Here is a 24285-nt window from a genome sequence, read left to right on the forward strand (position 1 = left end):
GTGCATGCATGAGGACAGATATGCCAATGAATATCTATGCCTGTACATACGTAACAAGCATGCAGTATAATAATATATCCTCAATGAAGCATTTATGAGTTAACTGAAACATTCAGACATACAATATTTGCTGACCCTTAATATACACACTGATATTTCACCAAAATAAAATGCTGTATTGCTGCTTAATACTGTGACTATATTGTCAGCAATTCATAAAGTCAGCAGACCTGCCCCAGTCTCTTGACTGAGAGGGGAAGTTCAGGAAGGAAGGGAGGAAGGAAGAGCAACTATCCAGGGCAGGAACTACCAACTGTCCATGTGCCAACGTGCAGCTACACACACTACACTGACAAACATTTACCAGTGATAGTAGTACTACTACTTTAACACCTTTTCATGTATGTGGTGTAAACATTCTCCAGGCACAACCATGACAATCATCCCATTCAAAAAGCTGTTGTCCTTGTATCTAAACAAATAACAGCAGGAAAATGGTGTGTGTTTTTTTCAGGAAAAAAAATGTGGGGGTTGTCTTCGGGAAGCTAAGCAGATACCAGACCTACTTGCTTAACCCTATCTGCTGGTGGTGGTCACACACAGACACTCACACAAGTATGCTAAACCACCTGAATAAACCTGCTTGCCTGTGCATCCTAGTGAAGCAATAAGAAGCACCTAAAACCAAGCCATGGATTGTTTCACCTTAGTGCTTGTCGGAAAGCTTGTTAAAAAAACACAAAAAACCCTGTTTGATTCACAATCAAGTGAATAAAAAAAATATGTTGGGACATGGAAAACACTGAGTAGCACCACTCGTTATTTATACCAAAATTTAAACTTAAAACAGCAATGACTGCACATAAAACTGGCGCTAAAAACAAATGAATATGTAATCATATCATCTTCTACAATCATCAATATGTGTGACAAGATATTAAACATAAGTCCTTGCTTCATCTTGTTACCTTCCCCTCCCCCCCCCCCCCCCCCCCACCCCACAAAAACAGACTGTTCACAATGACACACACAAAAACAGACTGTTCACAATGACACCGCAAAGAACAGACTGTTCACAATGACACACACGAAGAACAGACTGTTCACAATGACACCGCAAAGAACAGACTGTTCACAATGACACACACGAAGAACAGACGGTTCACAATGACACACACAAAAACAGACTGTTCACAATGACACACACGAAGAACAGACTGTTCACAATGACACACACGAAGAACAGACGGTTCACAATGACACACACGAAGAACAGACTGTTCACAATGACACCGCAAAGAACAGACTGTTCACAGACTGTTCACAATGACACACACGAAGAAGAGACTGTTCACAATGACACCGCAAAGAACAGACTGTTCACAATGACACACACAAAGAACAGACTGTTCACAATGACACACACGAAGAACACTGTTCACAATGGCACACACAAAAACAGACTGTTCACAATGACACCGCAAAGAACAGACTGTTCACAATGACACACACAAAGAACAGACTGTTCACAATGACACACACAAAAACAGACTGTTCACAATGACACACACGAAGAACAGACTGTTCAAAATGACACACACAAAAACAGACTGTTCACAATGACACACACAAAAACAGACTGTTCACAATGACACCGCAAAGAACAGACTGTTCACAATGACACACACGTAGAACAGACTGTTCACAATGACACACACAAAGAACAGACTGTTCACAATGACACACACGAAGAACAGACTGTTCACAATGACACACGCAAAGAACAGACTGTTCACAATGACACACACAAAGAACAGACTGTTCACAATGACACCGCAAAGAACAGACTGTTCACAATGACACCGCAAAGAACAGACTGTTCACAATGACACACACGAAGAACAGACTGTTCACAATGACACACACAAAAACAGACTGTTCACAATGACACCGCAAAGAACAGACTGTTCACAGACTGTTCACAATGACACACACAAAGAACAGACTGTTCACAATGACACCGCAAAGAACAGACTGTTCACAATGACACACACAAAGAACAGACTGTTCACAATGACACACACGAAGAACACTGTTCACAATGGCACACACAAAAACAGACTGTTCACAATGACACCGCAAAGAACAGACTGTTCACAATGACACACACAAAGAACAGACTGTTCAAAATGACACACACAAAAACAGACTGTTCACAATGACACACACGAAGAACAGACTGTTTACAATGACACACACAAAAACAGACTGTTCACAATGACACACACAAAAACAGACTGTTCACAATGACACCGCAAAGAACAGACTGTTCACAATGACACACACGTAGAACAGACTGTTCACAATGACACACACGAAGAACAGACTGTTCACAATGACACACACAAAGAACAGACTGTTCACAATGACACACACAAAGAACAGACTGTTCACAATGACACCGCAAAGAACAGACTGTTCACAATGACACACACGAAGAACAGACTGTTCACAATGACACACACAAAGAACAGACTGTTCACAATGACACACACAAAAACAGACTGTTCACAATGACACACACGAAGAACAGACTGTTCACAATGACACACACGAAGAACAGACTGTTCACAATGACACACACGAAGAACAGACTGTTCACAATGACACACACGTAGAACAGACTGTTCACAATGACACACACAAAGAACAGACTGTTCACAATGACACCGCAAAGAACAGACTGTTCACAATGACACCGCAAAGAACAGACTGTTCACAATGACACACACAAAGAACAGACTGTTCACAATGACACACACGTAGAACAGACTGTTCACAATGACACACACGAAGAACAGACTGTTCACAATGACACCGCAAAGAACAGACTGTTCACAATGACACACACGAAGAACAGACTGTTCACAATGACACACACAAAGAACAGACTGTTCACAATGACACACACGAAGAACAGACTGTTTACAATGACACACACGAAGAACAGACTGTTTACAATGACACACACGAAGAACAGACTGTTTACAATGACACACACGTACCAATAACTTTGTGACAAAGGTAATGTGCTTCATGCCTCATATATATATATATATATATAGAGAGAGAGAGAGAGAGAGAGAGAGAGATTTCCATTTTCCCAATCTTTTCTTTCATATTTTTGTTTCAATCTTTTGCCTTCCACTTCTCTTTCCCTGCACTATATTCTAATGTACTTACCATTTTTTATTATCATAATTTATTTGTAATCATTGTTAATATCATTAATATCTATTTCATTTTATTCTTATTTTTATTATCATATATAATTCTAAAATTCACTTATTCACTTATTTTTTCACTCAAGGCCTGACTACGTGCATTGGGTTATGCTGCTTAGCAGACATGGTGTAGCGTATATGCATTTGTCCAAATGCAGTAACACATCCTTGAGTAACTGAACTGTACTGAACTATATTTCCAGGTAATGGTTCTGAACTTTCACTTTTTCCAGAAAAAAATAAAATCCAGAAATCATCGTTTGCCTTGTTTCCTTTCAACCATGTGCATGTATCTGCATGTAAACTATCTTGTAGTGAAAAAAAGGAACATTAAAGAAACACACACACACACACACACTCACACACACACATATAAGCATATCTATGCCACACCAATCAACACATACCGATACTCTCTCTCTCTTGCACACATACTCTCCTGTCAAACACACTCATTCTCTCTCCCTGATGCATACTCTCCCATCCACATGCACAAACACAGACATCACCAAAAAATAACTCAGTGCAGTCAGTGTAGACTCCCCCCCACCACCACTACCACCCCTGTTTTTCAGATACTTTCCACTCCTTTCACCCAGTTTCACATACGAAAATTCACCCCCTTTCCGCCTCCCATCCTAAAACTGCTTTCACTTACCCTGCCCCCACCCCCCACACTTCCTCTCACCCTTACTCCATCCACTCCCCACACCTTTCTTTGTTTTGTTTTTTCTTCCTCTTCCCTCTATAGCCTCTGTTCCCATGATTGTGAATCACAATGTCAAAGTATTGCTGTGTGGGTCAGATTGGCGGACAGCAGGTCAGCTTTGCTAGAGCTCTAAACAAAGAACAAGGGCCAGGCTAATGCACACCAAACCTGTTGAACCCACCACTGATTCCTTGGAACAGATGCCTGGGAGAGTCGAACCCGTCCATTTCATAACTGTATGACGCTATCAAAATCACCCCCATCTCCACTCCCTCCCTACAAATAGTTTTCTTTTGCTGATGTAAGCTTGAGGAATTTACCATTTTTTAAAACACACACACACACACACAGAGAGAGAGAGAGAGAGAGAGAGAGCTAGAGAAAGAGACAGGGAGAGAGACAGAGACAGAGAGAAGGAGGAAGAGAGAATGTGAATATTCTATTCAAATCAGGCCCTTTCTGAAGGAAAATTATGTACTCGTAAATAAATGAAATATATGATACTGGTGTAAATAAAAACAAATGTAAATAAAACAATTGTAAGTAACAAAACTGGCATGTCATTTATGTAATGCAGCTGAAGAAAACTAAATCCATATCATATTTTGCTGTCCTGTTTTACATGACCCGAGGATGAAAATGATAGGACCAAAGCAGTATCAAAATCCATGTCTTTACAGATTTAATTTTGCTCATGGCATATAGAAAAGAAAATGTCCTGACTACTGTGGCTTTATTTGTCTACAAGTACAAAGCACTGAGACTACAATAATTATATATGTACAACTTAGGATGTATCTGAGAAAGAGAGAGAGAGAGAGAGAGAGACAGGGTGGGTAAGGGGATTTTTTTCTTCTTCTTTTTTTTCAAATGCACATTCTCATGTTAAAAAAGCAACAAAATAATAAAATAAAGAAAAACAAAAAACAACCAGGTAGTGATGAAGATGTGAATACTTATCATTGATACCAATAGACCACAAAACAAAGAGTGCAGCAGAGAATGTGCCAGTAAACAAAGATTTCATCCCCCCTAGAGATTTCATGTGGTTGGCAGGAAGACCTGAGGATGAGAAAGGAGAGACTCTGTTCATGTTCATGGTCACCATCAGCACTTTATCAACCAGCACCTTGGCAAAATACCCACACCACCAAATCACAGCATTTTAACTCTTTCATTACCAAAAGATATGAATATTCTGCTACCATTTTCTTCATCCATCTGTGCCACTGACACAACACTCCCTCAACAAGTTTCTGTTTGCATATATATTTGTATTGCTCTTATTGTCACAACAGATTTCTCTGTGTGAAATTCTGTCTGCTCTCCCCAGGGAGAACGAGTAGCTACATGACAGCGACACCCTTCTTTTTTTGTATTTTTTCTGCCTGCAATTTTATTTGATTTCCTATCGAGTGGGTTTTTGTTTACAGAATTTTGACAGGGACAACCCTTTTGTTGCCGTGGGTTCTTTTTTTGCGCTAAATGCATGCTGCACACATGACCTGGGTTTTTCATCTCGTCCAAATGATTGGCGTCAAGACCACTACTCAAGGTCTAGTGGAGGGGGAGAAAATACTTGCGGCTGCTGTTGTGACTTGAACCAGTGTGCTCAGATTCTCTCATTTCCTAGGTGGACACGTTACCTCTTGGCCATCACTCCACTCACTGTGTGTCTTTAGGGCTGAACCACTCTGATCAAGTCAGGCTGACAACAACAACAAATCACCATTTTATTCCCACCCCCAATCCCGCCAAGCAAACTGTGAACTAAGCAGAGGCAAACTGACCAGTTCTTCATGCGTTCCTCCACCTCTTTGAGGAGGAAGTCGTTGTGGAACTGGTGGATGCTCTGAATGCTGGAGAACATCTGGGTCAGGGTGTCCCCAGGTAAAAAACCATGTGTCCGGTTTTCCTGGTCGATGCGAAAGTAGAACACCTGAAAATAACCCAGAGAAGATTGAAACTTGTGAAAGCTGGAAATCTTCAAAGGGCAGAAATAAAACATGATCAGTGGGAATACTGCTTATCACAGTGGCAGGATAATGTTCCAAACATCAGACAGACAGTGTACATAGATCCATGGATGATGGATATTGTGCATGTGCAAGTACTCAAATACACATTGTGACACACCCACATATGTGCACACACACACGCATGCACACACACACATGCACGCACGCACACATACATACACACACGCACACACACACGCGCATGCACATATGCACACACACACACACATGCATGCACACACAAACACACACACACACACAAACAAACACACACAAACAACACAATATTTTTTTCAGGAATAGAAAAACAACAAAAAAATATACAAAATAAGAAATAAAAAACCAACTATCAAGCCGTACATTCAAATACTGACAATCATATCAAAGCGCTATCTATTTAGCTGTTGATCTCCTCAGATTATACTGTTGATCTACTGTAACAATCTCATATTACACTATTGATCTCCTGTAACAATCTCCTCACGTTAAACTGCTGATCTCCTGTAACAATCTCCTCACATTACACTGTTGATCCACTGTAACGATCTCCTCACATTACACTGTTGATCCACTGTAACGATCTCCTCACATTACACTGTTGATCCACTGTAACTATCTCTTCACATTACACTGTTGATCTACTGTAACAATCTCCTCACATTACACTGTTGATCCACTGTAACAATCTCCTCACATTACACTGTTGATCTACTGTAACGATCTCCTCACATTACGATTTACACTGTTGATCTACTGTAACGATCTTCTCACATTACACTGTTGATCTACAATCTCCTCACCATACATTGTTGATCTACAATCTCACCTTACATTGTTGATCTACAATCTCACCTTACATTGTTGATCTACAATCTCCTCACACTACATTGTTGATCTCTTGTAACAATCTCCTCACATTACACTGTTGATCTACAATCTCCTCACATTACATTGTTGATCTACAATCTCCTCACATTACATAGCTGATCTACTGTAACAATCTCCTCACATTACACTGTTGATCTACAATCTCCTCACATTACACTGTTGATCTACAATCTCCTCATATTACATAGCTGATCTACTGTAACAATCTCCTCACATTACACTGTTGATCTACAATCTCCTCACATTACATTGTTGATCTACAATCTCCTCACATTACACTGTTGATCTACAATCTCCTCACATTACATTGTTGATCTCTTGTAACAATCTCCTCACATTACACTGTTGATCTACAATCTCCTCACATTACACTGTTGATCTACAATCTCCTCATATTACATAGCTGATCTACTGTAACAATCTCCTCACATTACATTGTTGATCTACAATCTCCTCACATTACACTGTTGATCTACAATCTCCTCACATTACATAGTTGATCTACTGTAACAATCTCCTCACATTGTGCAGAAGGCTGAGGCGCTGGACATATGCTCGCTCAGTGGTCAGCAGTTCCAAGGCAATCTGATGCAGCTTGTCTTTGGGAGTACTGGGAGGCACATCACCCAACTCCTTGTTCTGCACCCACACATTGAACAATACTGAAAGTATCACAAAAACATATCTAATAATAATAAAATATGATGGATTTACAAAGTTAATGCTAACAAAGAGTCCCAGTTTAGATTAACCTGGTGATGCAAGATCAATCATGATATATAGGTTTACAGTCATATTTGTATCAAGGATGTTCAAAGGATCATGTTGAGTAAACATGTACTGTAAACAGTTTGCCAATGATTATGATACTAACTCACTGAACATGAAGCCCAGTCAACAATGCAATACATGGACCCATGCACATAGCACCCATACTTGCCACCACCACCACCTCCCCCCCCCCCCCCCCCCCCCGCAAACACACACACACCCCTCTCTTGAACCATCATTTTATCTTAATTTATTGATGTATTTAACTGCAGTGAGTCACACATTCACACAAATCCAAGCGTACACCCACCATCACTCACCAAAAACAATACACATGCATTGACAAGAGATAGACAGGGAGCGGAAGGTTTAAAATACAAATAATGGAGATAAAGCACAGGAAGTTTCCTGTAATAGTCGATGACAGACATTGAAAGCAGCTGATATGCCACTCCTGGGTTACCTTGCAAGGTACTAAATCTTGCACTTAAATCTACTCATTTGTTTTAAAGTACCATTGTAGAAGCCCTTGTGAGTGACTGTCTTGGAAACAAACACCATGTGGGTGTTGGACTTTCAATCAGAAAGTCCTGGGTTCTTTTAATCCTGGTCACAGTGACTGTAAGTTAGAGGTGGAGATGTTTCTGATCTCCCAGTCCACTGATGTGAGACCTGCACGTGCCTGAATCACCTTCAAACTTCTTACAAAGACAGGAGATCCAATGTGCATGTTAAAGATCCTGTAGCGCTATCCATGTCAGTGCTTGGTGTGTCATGGAAAAAAAAGAACACACCCAGCATGCACACCTCTGAAAATGGAGTGTGGCTGTCTACATGGTGAGATAAGCATGTAAAAGCTCACTTGTACATATGTATGCGAGTGAAAGCAAGAGTTGACAAATGGAGATAAAGAGGAAGAAGAAGCCACTGATTGTAGGAAGCATAGCAATTAAGAATTACAGCAGGTCCTGCTGAACACAAATTTCAGGGGAAAGTAGAAGTCTGCTTGCAGTGTTCACCAATGTTCATGCTAAAAAACAAAACAAAGAAAGATTGAAATGCTTGTCGGGAACAAAAAAATTTGCCTGTATTGTCTTGTGTTTAGTTGACTCCACAGTATTTCTAACCTTGCCATGATACATTTTCTGAGAGAAGAATTCTACCAACACAAATGAAATAAATCACAGACAGCATGTAACTTGATATCTGTAGCATAATGACAATGCGCTTTGTTTTGAATACAATCTTAATTAATACCACCACATTCATCACTTTTGACAGAAATGAATACTCACTCAAAAACATTTCTTATAAATAAGTGTCAGCATTCATAATGTTAACACTCTACAGCAATTCATTTACAATATCAAAACACATACACGTATCAGTCAGATACAAAATACACAAGAACACACCCATACCCACATGTTCACACACAGACACACACACACAAACTCACACATTCACAACACACACACACAAACTCACACATTCACAACACACACACACACACACACACACATTCACTTCACACACACACACACACACACACACATACATACACTCACATGCATAAATCAGTACTTTATGCTCTAGAATTATTTAGCCTTGAAACAAGAGCTGACTTAGTAACTGAGGCAAATCATTTGGTACATTATTTGAGGATTAAAGGGACTGAGGTCAGTTTTTGTTGGGTGCCTTCTCATGTTGGCATTCATGGCAATGAAACTGCTGATAAAGCAGCTAAAAGAGGAGCACAAGGTTCAGAAAAATCAACAAAAATACATGTCCGTCTTTCCGGAAAAGTGGCATACACTTTGTTAGAAAAATCACCAATGGAAGGAAAAGTTTTTAAAACATAAAGGGACATTATTCCCCTAAAATATTATTAAAAAAAAAAAACAACCGAATCCATCAGCTTGCTATACAATATTAATAACCTCTACTTTCTTCCGTATAAAACTTGATGCGCTGAAGACCAAGTGTAGTAAAAATGTTACATGCATCTGTGGTAAGCAGTTCAGTTTGCATCATTGTTTTTTTCATTGTCAGCAGTTACATACATTCTTGTCTAAGTATTTTAAGAGAATAACTATTCTGCAGATGACTTTTGGAAAGTTATTTCTGACGAGGTTCTTACAGTTGAACTTTCACAGGCATTAGTTCATAGCCCTATTTATACATTCTTTTAATGTACTTCAGAATTGCGTTAATGGTTTCTGATTACCATTATCATTATTGAATTGCATGTTAGTTATGCATTGTTTGGTGGTTTTCTACCTTTTCTGTTTTCCTCTTCCCTCTCTTCTCCCCCACACCCCACCCTCTTTTTTCTTTTTCTTTTTTTTTTTTTTTGATCGTCTAATATCACTGATAGTGAAAAGATGCTGAACTAAAGAACGAACTCACATGACATTTATGCACACAACATACACACACACAAACACAGGCACACACACACACACACACACACTACTCTCACCCACACACACACAACACTGGACACATACATATATATCCATCAAATTGAAAGGAAAGGAAAACAAAATGAAGAGAAGAAAGAAACCATCCATGAATTCTGGACAACAAAGAAACCAAAGGAGCCAGAAAAAAAACTCACGTGTTGGGCAGTCACAGAATCTTCCTCACTGTCTGTGAACTCGTCACTTTCCGAATCAGACCAGCTCATGTCAAACAGTTCGTGGGGGTTGATGGGAGGGTAAAACACATTGTCATAAACAGCACTGCTGCTCACATCACTTTCCTCCCTGGGCAGCCCTTTGTCTTGCAAGGGTGACCTGGATCTTTGGGCAGCTGATGGAGCGTCTGTGGATTCTGGAGACTTCCTGGTGTCCCCATTCATTGTGGAAGCTTGAGAAGGTTTCGGCGTAGTGACTTTGGGCTTGGTGGAGTGGTTGACAGGAGGTTTGCTTTGTGGGGAGTCTGGTGACACAGGGGGATGAGGTTCGGGGCTTGAGCACTTGCTGAGAGGCTGGGAGCTGGTGGCCAAGTCCTGCATGGGTTTGACCTTGGCTGTGGGGATGGCGGGAGGTGGGGAGCGGGGCCTGCCACTGTGTTTCCGCCTCTCTCTGGGCGACCACGTGCGCTTTTCCTTGGCCACTGTGTTGTCTCCCTTGACACAGCAGGCCAGGTGACAGGGGATCATCGAGTTGTGTCGGACCTGAGAACCACTCTCTGCACCTGCACTCATGTTGCTGTGTGAAGCGGACTGGGATTTTGCTGGCCCTCCCTGGTTTCTGCCATGAGGTAAGCATGCCTTGGGGCACACACACTTTATTTCTTCCTCTTCCTGCTCGCCTTCATTTTGTCCATTGTTTTCAGCAGTTGAACTTCCTCCTTGCTTTAGTTCATGGCTGTCATCTTCTCTTTCCTCATCTTTCCCCATCTGATCTTCCTCCTCGTCAGCCTGTGCTGGTGGCAGAGTGCCACTGTTGATCTGCTGAGCCAGTGCACGTACGTAGCCCTTCTCCATGACGGCTTTGGAGAAGCTTTCGTCCCGGGACAGGCTGTAGTAGCCCTTGATCCAGCGATCAGCCTTCTCTGTCACAGGGCTGAAGCAGCGCCGGGCCCGCGGAGAGTCACAGCACCCTCTGTCCTGACTGCGTGCTCGCTCCACACCGTGCCCCTTCACTGACCCTCCCACCGACTCCTGATGACGCTTGTAACTTTCACACCGTTGCTTGACCAGACCAGACAGAATGGGGGAGAGGGGTGGGGAGGCCACATCTCCGTCACTGTCTCTGAAAGTCTTCTCTCTCTCCAGCACTGGGGAGCATGGCTCAGAGTGGATGCTGGTTACACCATGAGACCGGCCTTCCGCACCCTCCCCACAATCCTCTGGGTCCTGCAGGAGCAAATAGCCAGTCGCGCCCTCATTGTCTGTGCTACCGCTGCTCACAAAGTCTGCCTCCTCCTCCTCCTCCGACTGGTCCCATCTGTCGGCAGGGCTGTCCTGGCTGGACAGGAGACGTCGGCCACGCTTCTTACCAGCTCTGTTTTCTGAACACTTCTTGTTGGACACCCCTCTGCTGGTGATGAGCCGGTCAAGGAACTTGGGCTTGGTTGGTGCTGGAAAGAGAGAGTGGAATGGTCAGCTTTTGTGACACCGCTCTGTGACCACAAACAAACCACTGTGCAAAACTACTTCTGGTTTTCACCAAGCAGGTAATGAAATAGAATGGTGATTATCTCTTGCTGAAAGAGGAAGTATGTCATGTGCAAACTTTCAGCAGTTCACTCTCGCTCTTTTTCTCTTTAGATCAGAGCAGGGTCATGTGTTGTTCAATTTCTCTCCTCTCCTTGTATAAAGAAGGAAAGGGGTAAGTACAAAAAATCAAGACTATTGAGTCTTATCATGCACACACCCAGCCACACGTTTGCATATGTGCACAAGCAAACACACACACACACACGTGCGCGCGCGCATAAACACACCAGCAATGGGAAAGGGTTTAAAAGCACAGGGAACAAGACAGGCCCAGAGTCAAAGGAAAGTCCTATGCAGAACAAAGCAGACAGCAGTGACAGACACCCAGGCCAAGGGCAGCAATGAATAAAGCCAATGTAAACAAGGCAAGGAGGAAAAAGAAAAGAAGGAAAAAGTCACACACTGGGAAGGAAAAAACAAAGCTGTCAGCTGACGGCTGTAGTGATGCATGAGGTGATAAAGTGAAGTGACAATAACCTCACTGCCCCTTCCCCCACATGCAATCTGTCCCAGGATCTTTTGAACATTGTCATATTTCACACTGATTCATTTTCATGTGTGTACATTTTTTTATGATTCTGATAAATATAATGGTGACAATGATAATGACTCACATGCGCGCACACACACACACACACACACACACAGAGTAATGCAGCTGTTTTTTGTGTGTGCACTTGACTTTTTTCTTTTTCTGTGTGGGTGTTTTTTCTTTCAATTGTTTTAATTGTCATTATTCAAATTTGAGTAATTTAAGTATAAAATAATCTGCAGCATGTAAACAAGTCAGTTTTCTTCAATAATTTACACGCACACATGAAAAACAACAACAACAGACCTTTTGTATTTAAGCATACAGACTGTCAATCCTTTCTTGTGTCAGACAAAATGCTGTGAAACATAAAATGGAGAAACATAACAGACTCAGCATACATAATATCACCATGTCAATTAACTCAATACTAAATTCTGCTTGCAGTGTAAGTCAGCAATAATCACAAATTAGACATTTCAAGTGTCTCAACAAGTAGTAATTAGTATGCCAAGTTTAACCACAAATAAGACATTTCAAATGCCTGAACAAGTAGTGTGCCAAGTTTTGATTTGTCAGATGAATATAAAATCTGAGCAAAAAATACCAGGGTCAAAATTTGGTGCCGGAAACACTGACTATGTGTGGTAACTGGTACCGCTTCCTTCCACAGAGTTTTCATGTGAACTCAGTATTCGAGTGCACACACTTTAAAGCTGAAAACACCTCAAATGCTGTGCCCTGAATGATCTAAGTTTGTTTTACAAATAGTAAAGAGTGGTAACTGTCTCCATTCACAAGGTACACAAGTCAGTGCTGCTTACGCTACCGATTCAGCTAGCACACTGGTAAATAAAAGGTACATTGAAACAAACACAGACACTTCCTCAAAAATAGGAAGCGCCGGGCCTGTCCTTATACCAATCATTTGACATGTGCACACAGTAGCAAAGACAAGAAATGTGCAAACAACCCCCCCCCCCCCACTACAACCCCCACTCCACCCCCCACACCCCACAACCCCTTGCAATGAAAGTTCCATTCTTCCAAAAGTTAATGACATACTTCTTTATCTTGCACAATGAAAGGATAAATTCCATTCATGTGTTGATGCCTTGGCATGAGTAATATCGAAAACAAAAACTTGCAAATATTTTTTTATATTTTGGAGAGTATCTTTAAAGACTGACCAATCTGTGAATTTGTGTACTTTGGCAATGTGTCAAGTGTTGTGTTTTCTTGTTCTATCTTTTCATTTATGTTTACAGGAAAATGATGAGCTCCAAATAAATCATTACCCAGGTAACACTCAATGCGCTTTAGATGCTCTAAGAAAGATGACGACACAGATGGACAGACAGTGACACACAGATGGACAGACAGTGACACACTGATGGACAGACAGATGGACAGACAGTGACACACAGATGGACAGACAGTGACACACTGATGGACAGACAGTGACACACTGACGAACAGACAGATGGACAGACAGTGACACACTGACGGACAGACAGATGGACAGACAGTGACACACTGATGAACAGACAGATGGACAGACAGTGACACACAGAAAGACAGATAGATGGACGGACAGACTGTGACACACAGAAAGACAGATAGATGGACGGACAGACAGTGACACACACACAGAGACTGAGAGACGGACGGATAGCCAGCCAGCAGACAGGCACAGAGGTGACAGAGGACACAAACAAGTGTCTGGAACCAGCACAGAGGAGTGTAAGGGAGGGGAGGTATGGAAGGGAACACGGCAGCACATCAACGGACTGGGCCGACAGGGCATAGCGAGCAGAGCAGCAGACTGAGAGGTTAACAGGGAGGTGGGGGTGGGTGGATGATACAGGGGGGATGAGGGAGGAGATGGTGAGAGGGTGGAGGTGGAGGGGGGTGTTATGGGGAGAGGATGGGTTCTTGTGGGACAGAAATAGACATGTATGCCACATTCCGTGATTACTCATCCTAAAAATAAAACCATGCGGCTCCATGCGCTTCCACCCACCCCTCCCCAAGCTCTCAGTAGCCGCCTCCACGATGCTTCTGAGTATGTGTCCAAACAGGTACCTGAATGAACAATATAAGTATTCGTCTCTTGGGTGTGTTTTTTTTCCCCTACATTAAGAAAAAACCCCCCAGAAATAACCCCACCTAAGTGCTCAGTCTCTTGCGTTCAGTGTGAGCGTTTTTAAAGCAAAACGCCTTTCTGTGTGTGTGTGTGTGTGTGTGTGTGTGTGTGTGTGTGTGTGCTATTCAAAAAAGCTTATATAACATGACGAGGGCAAACATCTACATCTCTTCATCTTGTATCTAAATATGAACCGATACTGTCATGGCACGTGAAGTTTTCATAACACCGCGCGCGCGCGCGCACACACACACACACACACACACACCCCACTCCCCCAACCCACAATTATACAGTAATACAAAGAGAGATATGAAGAGGTCGGAGACAGAAATGTGTGAAAGTTGAATGGGGGAGGGAGGTGGAGGGACACACACACACACACACACACAGAGAGAGAGAGAGAGAGAGAGAGAGAGAGAGAGAGAGAAGAGAGACAGAGAGAGAGAGAGATGGTTTATTCAGTCAACGCGATAGCCCCATATGAACAGGGGGCAACAACAAAATTTTGTTTTGGATGTGTCATTGTAATTGTTAATGCAAACAGTGCAGCATATTCCATAACAAGCTCCAATAAAACTGGGATATAAGTGTCAATCTTAAATGAAATGCTTTAGAGAGAAACAAAGCAAAACTACGTATAATGTTTTCATCCACCGATGACATCAGTAAACACAGTCGAAACGTACATGGCTATAAATATTTTTTTAGGAATGAGCTGGATTCGTAGGTCATTAAGAACAGGACATTTCAAAACAAAATGGACTTCATCCTCTCTGGATTCCCCGCACAAAGGACACATTAAACCAGAATGATAAATGGATTTATAACGATATCTATGTATGGTTTAATTCAGAGATACCAAATCTGAATCTAGTAAGAATAAGTAGTAGGTGTCTGTTCAAATCAATCAAAAGGTATCGCTTCACTATGTGATCTGAAACATAAACTCGATACATGTCAAACCTGTCACTTGATTGGATATGGATTTCCCACTCCTGCCATCTACAGTCTATTTAATCGTTGTCGAACAATTTGTACAAACCCAGTTTCATCACCAACCCCTTGAAATTCCTAAGCATACCCAACCCCAATTTCACATAAACACACTAGAATTTTCGATAGCCAATTTCTTTTCCCTCTTGAATCTAAATCATTTAGCATAATATAAGATTTCCTAAGCAGTCGATTATTACCCATTTTTAATAATTTCAAACAATAACGAATGCATCTAATGGCAGAGTTAATATAAATTGGGTACCTATCAGTCTCTCCATACACTAAGTCATTACGTGTTCTCATTTCAACCCCTAGAAACTTTTTAGACCAAATAAATGAACAGATTCACAATGCACACCAGCTTTTCTATCTAATCCCCATATTTCTGAACCATATAATACAATAGGTTGATATCAAATATTTTCAAAAAGAGGTCAAGAGAGTTATTATTCAGCAAACACAGTTTCTTCATAATATGTAATAATGCATTCTTTGCCTTGCTAGCTAAATCCTTACATGCAGCTACAAAACTCAAACGCGTAGAGAAAAATATTCCGAGATATTTATACACATTAAGCACTGGCATTACAATACCATCATAAACCCACCTTTCCCTCGCTGACAAATAACCCCCTTTTCTGAAAACAACAATATTACTCTTATCCATATTAACCCGTAACTGTAACTGATAAGCTGAAATTTTCAAATTATTCAATTGTATCTGGAGACCAACAACTGTCTCAGAGAGCAAAACTATATCATCGGCGAGTAGTAAAATAAACAATTCCATTGGATCAGTTGTGAATCTAGCACCATGCCTACCCTTATCTATTATCTCTACCGCTAATTCGTTTATAAATAATGAAAACAAAATAGGACTACATACATCTCCCTGTCTGACACCTCTTGTACAATATATATAATTAGTAAGCTTGTTACCACATCTAATTCTTGTTTTAACAACACTATACATACTCTTAATGCAACTGAATAGTTTTGCACTAACTCCATTTTTGATAAGAATGGGCCATAATAAATTTCGATTAATTGAGTCAAATGCCTTTTCAAAATCAATTAACGCTACATAAAGTTTACGATTACATGAAAATTGTTTCTGCATTTGGGCAAAAAGAGTAAACATATGGTCAGTTGTTGAGTAACCTCGTTTGAACCCAGCTTGATGTTCTCCAGTTATATTGTTATATTCTACATATTCCTGAAGCCTTTGGTTAATAATAGTGCTATATACTTTGCTACTAATATCAGAGAGTGAAATGCCTCTATAATTATTGGTGTTACTTACATTGCCTTTTTTTTATAAAGTGGAAGTATAAAAGATTCACACCACTGTTCAGGAAAGACACTTTTATCAAATAAAACGTTCAAAAATTTCACACAAAAATCTACAATCATTTCACATGGACTTTTTAAAAGTTCTTCAATAATACCATCAGGGCCTGCTGCTTTTCTACTTTTTATTTTTCTAAGGGCAAACAAAACCTCTTCCCGAGAAATAGGACGGTTCATGGCTTCAGTTTCCATATCTAAAGAGACATAATCAGTGTTATCATGTGGTATATCTTTATCTAATAAAGTTCTAAAGTGTTCAAACCAGTCATCTACAGATAATGCATTTTTAGGTTGTTTCTTTTTAAATGATATTTTATGTACACATTCCCAAAACCGTTTTTGGTCATTAATATAAGTAATCAACTTATCCAACATATTTTTATTAAACTGTTTTTTCTTCCTATCTAAAATATGTTTGTATTCTCTCCTAGCTTTCACATACTCATTATTATCATCTTTATCTAACGTTCTACGGTATTTTCTCAATAATCTACGTAAATTTTGTCTGGTATACCTACATTTCTCATCGAACCAACCTTCATAATGCTTACTGTTATCTATTTTAATACGTTTCTTCATGCATGCCGCACACTCACGGATACAATAATTAAGCAAGTCCAAGGCTTCATTAACATTAACATCAATCAGTTCAAGAGCTATATGCAATTTATCATGACATTCTACTTCACATAATTTTCTGTAAAATTCTTGACTACATTCATAATTCCATAGCATTTTTTCTATAATCTGCACATCATTACTTTCTCTGCTTTTAAACTGATAATCAGCTGACAGTGTAATACGATATTCAATACGAAAATGATCACATTCATATCGATCGGCAACGTGGAGTTCACACAGGTCACAAACAAAATAATAAAAATCATTACATAAAATAAAGTAATCATTGACGCTGCTTCCATTTTCACTTGAGAATGTATAGCGACCTTCCTGGCCATCATTATATACCCCATTTAAAATAACCAAATTTAAAGCAGTGCACATGTTCAACAAGGATTTACCAAATGCATTAATATATGTATCTTGAGAGCAACGGTTAGAAATTACAGAGCAACTTTTGAATTGAGAATCAACGTTTTCGTTTACTGGTTGAGATGGAGAAAGACTAGCAATTCGACCATTTAAATCACCACATATAATCATATAAACATCTTCCAATTCTAGTAACAAATCAGTCAGACACTCTTCAAGCATTGCAATCCCTTGGTCATAATCAAAATGCACATAGAAAGGGAACCTTCTGGCGGTACATAAACACATACATATAAAATATTTCTAATGCAGCCAAATAATCGCTTATCAATAAGGAAAGCGCATATATTCTCAAACTTAACACTTAATTTACGTATATGTGGATCAAATTCGTTCCTGAATAAACAGATTATCCCCCCTGATTTTCTTCCTTGCTTTGTAAATTTAACAGCAGGTTTGTAGTGTGTCGTGTAGCCAGTAAACATATCATCTTCGCAGTTATCTTCAAAGGTTTCAGTGAGGCATATAAAATCAAAGGACGAAATATAAGTCAACAAGTCATGAAACATAAACTTCGAAAGCAAACCATTAACATTCCACGACAAAAAGGAAAAAGGTCTTAAATCATCAACAGGAAACGGTTTCACAACAAATTTAGAAATACTATTTACAGGTGTTCTGACATTCTGTTTAATAATATCAAAAGGAAGGTTTCCGCATGCTCCCCTTCCATCAATTGCCGAGGCACGAGAAATTACATCACGTGAAAGCCGGTTCAATTCACGATCATATGCATGCCCAACCGAACAGGCATATTTTTGCTCCAAATCTCCGCGTGCCTCACGTGAGATTACCGGCGGACAGGCTGAGCTGACAGGGGAATGGTCCGGTGTAGAACTAGCATTTCTTCCCTTCTCAAACTCTACCTGGGCAATATCAAGAGAAACAAGGGGCGGGCCAGATACCTAACTTACTTCTCTGAGAGAACCGTGAGGGTCGAGAACAAACTTTCGCCCATCAATAAAGAGATGGTCATAGACCATACGGGCCTGTTTGCCCTCATCCCTCGCTTTCTTTAGATGGGGACCCAGCTTCCGTCTGATCTCACGGATTCTGAACGTGAAGTCCTCCCCAACGAATATCTTAGTCCCCTTCAGCTTTTGTTTTGCCTTCAGAATGTCAATCTTTTGTTACAGAAAGATCACCGTGCAATTATAGGGGAGTCTGGCTTGGGGTTTAATTGGTGCATTCTGTCAAACTCAAACAGATCTGTCAAATCCAACGTATCCGTAAGAAGGTCCTTTATAACCCCCTCACAATCTTCTCCCTCTCTTTTCGGTATGCCATGAAAAATCAAATTGTTTCTTTTTGAACGACCAAGGTGATCACATTTCTTTTCTAGTTCATCTATTTTTCCATTCAAGTCATTGTTTTGTTTTTCAAGTGCATCATTTTTACGATATAAGTCACTTACTTCGTCTTTAAGGCCACTCACTAGCTCATGCAAAGCACCGTACTCTTGACGTAGGTTGCACACTTCCTGTTTGACGTCGTCCAGTTTACTGTTCATGGAACTGTTCATTTCATTCATGGAACTGTTCATTTCATTCAGTTTACTGTTTTCAGTACTGTTCATTTCACTCACGGTTGCCATCACGTCAGCCAGAGAAGGTTCCCTAGTCAAGAGTGGAGTGTGAACTGGAGAGCCGGGTCTGCCGCAAGCTGCTGGAGGATGGCGATGCACCTTGGTCTGGGTTCGGGTTAGGTCCAGGGTTCGCCTCGACATCACCACAACGAAGGAGAAATTCCCCAGTCCCACGACGGAAGTACAGATTGCCCCCCCCCCCCCCCCCCCCCCCCGAACAAAAATACAAGGGCCAATCCAAGGATGACACCGCCTTGAGGCGAGCGAACTGTCAAGGTGGAGATTCGCATTGCCATTTTCAACACTGTCCTTCTCCACATAAAATGTACATATACTGGCAAAAAAAAAGCCACAAGATCCCCTGAAATCCAACTGTGCCGAAGGCATGATGTCTTATGAGCCACGTCACCAATTTCCACTTTTGTACTCGCTATTAATCCACTGAAAATAGCCGTTCTTATCGGACGTTGTAACACACGCGTCGTACTTTCTTGCACGCTCAAGATGCCCCAGAGAGAGAGAGAGAGAGAGGGGTATGGGGGCGAAACTTACCATCCAACTTTCGGAGTGTCACCACACACACACAAGTATTTTGAAACAACCACACTGTTCCTCCATCACTGCTGTGCCATGCTGCACAAACCTGCACAAGGTTGCACCTGTCTTGCTTGACCACCTTCAAGTCAACATCGCAAAATAATAAATTGTTGACCCAGCACCACCCCCCACACCCCCTCCACACCCTCCTGAAACACACACACACACACACACCTGTTCAAAACATCACCTGTGGTAACAAAGCGTTTCACCACATAGTGAAACAAGAGAGGCAAGGCCTTCAAGACTCACTTGTGATACACTTAAAAAAAAAAAAAAATCTAATCGTTAAAATGTGTTCTGTATTCGTTATTATAAAGCTTCGGATTAAAAAAAGAAAAAGAAAAAAAAGTCCTAACCAGATTCGAACCCCAAGTGTTCAGGTGAGAAGAAACTGCCTTATCCATTACACTATCGTGGCTCCTTAACTGACGTTCTAAAATTTAATATCTGAACATACTTTTTTAAAGGGCGATAAATCAATTGCGGTATTCGCAGTGAGAACGCTGTTTAAATCATATTATTCTGGTGTATCTTGGGCATTCAAAAAATCTTTAAGGGCAATAAACAAATTCTTTTTAAGTCCGCGGTAAAGGAGACGTGGCTATCGCCGCAATCACACTGCAACATTCAGCCGTTTTCTCTAGATCTAGATAGATGTACAAGTTCAGTTACACCCGCCGGGAATGTAGTACGACACGGGCGATTCAATTTCTCTTTTATGTTCATTCTAGTTTTATAGTTTTAAAGTTGATATGAAAATTTAGTATTTTGTTAAACTATTAACATGTAGAGCCAAGTACAAGTACTTCTAAACGTCGTAAGAAGTGAAAAGGACTTCATTTTGAGAAAAGTCAAGACTGGAAATTTTTTCGTTTCATCGTGATCAATTCAAGGGTATTAACTCGCATGGTTTACAATTTTAAACTGTGAATTCCGACTCATTCTGTGGATATTTTTATGGCGGTTTTGGACATAATCCAGTAAGTGATGAGGCATTCACAAATCTTTCTCTGAATAAATATTTAACGGTCTCCTTCTCCAACTTTCCATCACATGTTATCGTGTATTGTCCATTGAATATAGGATTGAACAGGCAGGTCAACAACTTGAAACAAAATGGCGTCGTTCGCGTTCGCGAAGAATATGAGCATGCGCTTTGAATGTGTATAAATATGTGTACGCAACTGATTTTTGCCCATGACCTTCAGGGCTCAGCCAACAGATCTGTAAAGTCCACTCGTCGTATTGATTTTAGTATTTTCTGAAAAAGACCACTTGGGCGAATGAACATAGTGAGAGTAAAATACACAAGCTTTTTATGTATTGAGTATAATTTCAAAATGTAATGTTTAAGATGAGAAAGATCAGTTTAAAGCAAATTAAGTCCCCTAGCATTAATTACAGAGTAATTTCCCTTTTTTACTATCTGCACCAAAACGTTTGCAAAATAAATAAAACTTCCATGCTTAGCAAAAGAAGTTCCTGTTTGAACAAAAAATTATAATAATGACTGCTCTTGTTGTTGTGTCAGAATACCAGATCAAAGTGCCAAGTTTAGAGAATACAAAAATTATAAATATAACAGTAAATGCAGTTTGCATATAATTTGGCTTCTTTTATTATTTTTTTGTGCCCATCCCAGAGGTGCAATATTGTTTTAAACAAGATAACTGGAAAGAACTGAATTTTTCCTATTTTTATGCCTAATTTGGTGTCAACTGACAAAGTATTTGCAGAGAAAATGTCACTGTTAAAGTTTACCACGGACACACAGACACACACACAGACAACCGAACACCGGGTTAAAACATACTCACTTTGTTTACACAAGTGAGTCAAATACCAACAAAACCCTGTTGCTAGCACTGATTACTGATAACAAAGGCTGCACCACACGACAAATATAACGGATGAGCTCAGTGACAACACAGCATCCACTTCTCCAAACGTCGCTGCGACAAGACAAAATATTTCTGCAATCCGACGCAGTTAATCGCGCGCACACTACAGAAATGTATCTTACTATGGGGTCCAGTTGGTTTGTGAAAACAATAGTGATTCACGCCTGTGTGTCACCACACTACTCTGTGTCGTGTTCAGCAATAAGTGAAGTGACTATCCTGTTCTTACCACTGACTGACTGTCATTAGTCACACACACACACACACACACAAACACACACAGAAGGAAGCTCAAGTGACGCTTCAGAGGCTTTGTGTTTTGTCTTTGTATTGTCTTTGTGGCCTCCAGCCAAGCAGTGAGCTATCGCACAGTCTGTCGACCATGTCTGCCATATGAATCGTGGGGGTGAAGCCACAGGCCCAGAAATACATTTTATTAGGTCTGTGCGGAGAAGCTGTTGCTGGTCCGCTCCGCAAACAAGCAAGCTGTTGTGAGCTAGGTGTCCTGGTCAAACAATATCATGAGGCCCCAGGATAGGCCCATGTGTTTCTCTTCCTGTCTGAAAGCCTCTCTCTCTCTCTCTCTAAGTTTGTAATTCTGAATAACTTTGTAGAAAGTTGGATGGTCGAGCTTTTTTATTTTTCCTATCTAATCTTAGCAATATGTTGTATTTTATGAGTTTGCTGTTGATTTTCTTTTTACTTTGCAATGTGTCAATCTTTCTGTAAACCGCCGTTATTCCTTTGTTCATACATTGTCCCACTTGCCAAAGGACAGTATTGTCAATAGCAATAAAATAATGTCCGCGCGCGCGCGCGTGTGTGTGTGTGCGTGCGCGCGCGCGTGCATTATACACATACACAGCGCGAGCTGATTCATTGGTTCATTATCAAATCTTTCTTTTTCACGTCGCATCTATACTGCTTCAACACCCTGAAATGGTTCTTTTCATTACCCATTCATTATGAAAAGAAATAAATGAATAAATAAATAAATAAATAAAGCATGTAGTGAAAAGCGCTTGGATATCATTGTGAAAGGAAGTGTAGCAGCCTTTCCAGAAATTATCGATTTAAAATAAAAGAAAAAAAATCATTTCAAAGTATTCACCACTCACGGACGGCCCATCTCGTTCAAACAGGTGTGACTCGCTCGTTATGCTCTTTTCTCCCACATGCGATCAGCCAGATAATGCCGCCATGGGTGTTGACGAAAGACAGACAGAGAGAGAGAGAGAGACAGAGAGAGACAGACAGACAGTCAGACAGAGACAAAGACAGACAGAGAGACAGAGGCAGACAGACAGAACTCAGAACTCAAAACGTTTTTATTCAAGGATTAAGATTTTAGGCACTGCCTATTCTTCCAATCTGTCCTTGCTAATCTACATCTATTACAAATAGCACACACATAAATGAAAGGAAAAGGTTTTCATGCAGAATTGTATACATAATGAAGAAAACACCACCAACACCACCCCCCACGACCCCCCCACCACCCCCACCCCCTCCACACACCCACATCCGTGCACACACATGCATACACACACTGACGCTCGCGTGCGAGCGCACACACATACATACACACACACGCGCGCGCACACACTGACAGCACCCCCTCACTCCCCCCACACACTAAGATTGACAGATGGATAGGACAGTGAGTCACAGAGAGAGCGAGAGAGAGAGAGAGAGAGAGAGAGAGAGAGAGAGAGAGAGAGAGAGATGTCATCAATATAGAAGTTCCAGAAACATCCGGGTGTTCAAAAGGTACAGTATTGTTACTGTCTCTGAAATCTATGTTGGCGAGTGCAGCATACTACAGTGACTACCACCATCACCGATAGTACTTGAACACTTGTCACGATTATGATAGAACGAAATGAATAGATTATGCATGCATAAGAAATAGAACGAGAGAAAAAAGAAAAGAAAAAAAGAGCAAAACAAAACACGATGAAATGAGAAAGCAAGGAAAGAACAACAACAGCAGCAACAATGACTGATACAATAAATAAGACATAACTGACCCCTTTGTTACTGTCTACAGTAATCCAAAGATCAGAGTTATTTACTGTTGGAAGGGGTGAGGATGTTTATGCAGACTTGATATGAAAATAGAAAGAGAACTGCCCGTTTGTATGTGCAAAGGAAGGGAGTTCCACAGGGATGCACCCGAAAATGCAAAACTAGTTTTGAACAAATCAATTCGGGTACGTGG

At 40.7% G+C, this 24285-nt stretch overlaps 1 protein-coding gene across 2 annotated transcripts in view; it reads right to left on the minus strand.

Moving 5' to 3' along the window:
- The window catches only part of LOC143284778 (uncharacterized), a 259607-nt gene that overhangs the window by 45207 nt on the left and 190115 nt on the right, over window positions 1–24285 (minus strand). For both annotated transcript variants that reach the window (XM_076591773.1, XM_076591774.1), the window contains 3 exons: window positions 10291–11759; window positions 7422–7538; window positions 5784–5932 (listed from right to left, as the gene is read on the minus strand). In XM_076591773.1, coding sequence (XP_076447888.1) covers window positions 5784–5932; window positions 7422–7538; window positions 10291–11759 — 1735 coding nt within the window. The remainder of the gene's footprint in view (window positions 1–5783; window positions 5933–7421; window positions 7539–10290; window positions 11760–24285) is intronic.

Source organism: Babylonia areolata, chromosome 8 (assembly GCF_041734735.1).
Source record: "Babylonia areolata isolate BAREFJ2019XMU chromosome 8, ASM4173473v1, whole genome shotgun sequence".
In the NCBI taxonomy this organism is placed as follows: Eukaryota; Metazoa; Mollusca; class Gastropoda; order Neogastropoda; family Buccinidae; genus Babylonia; species Babylonia areolata.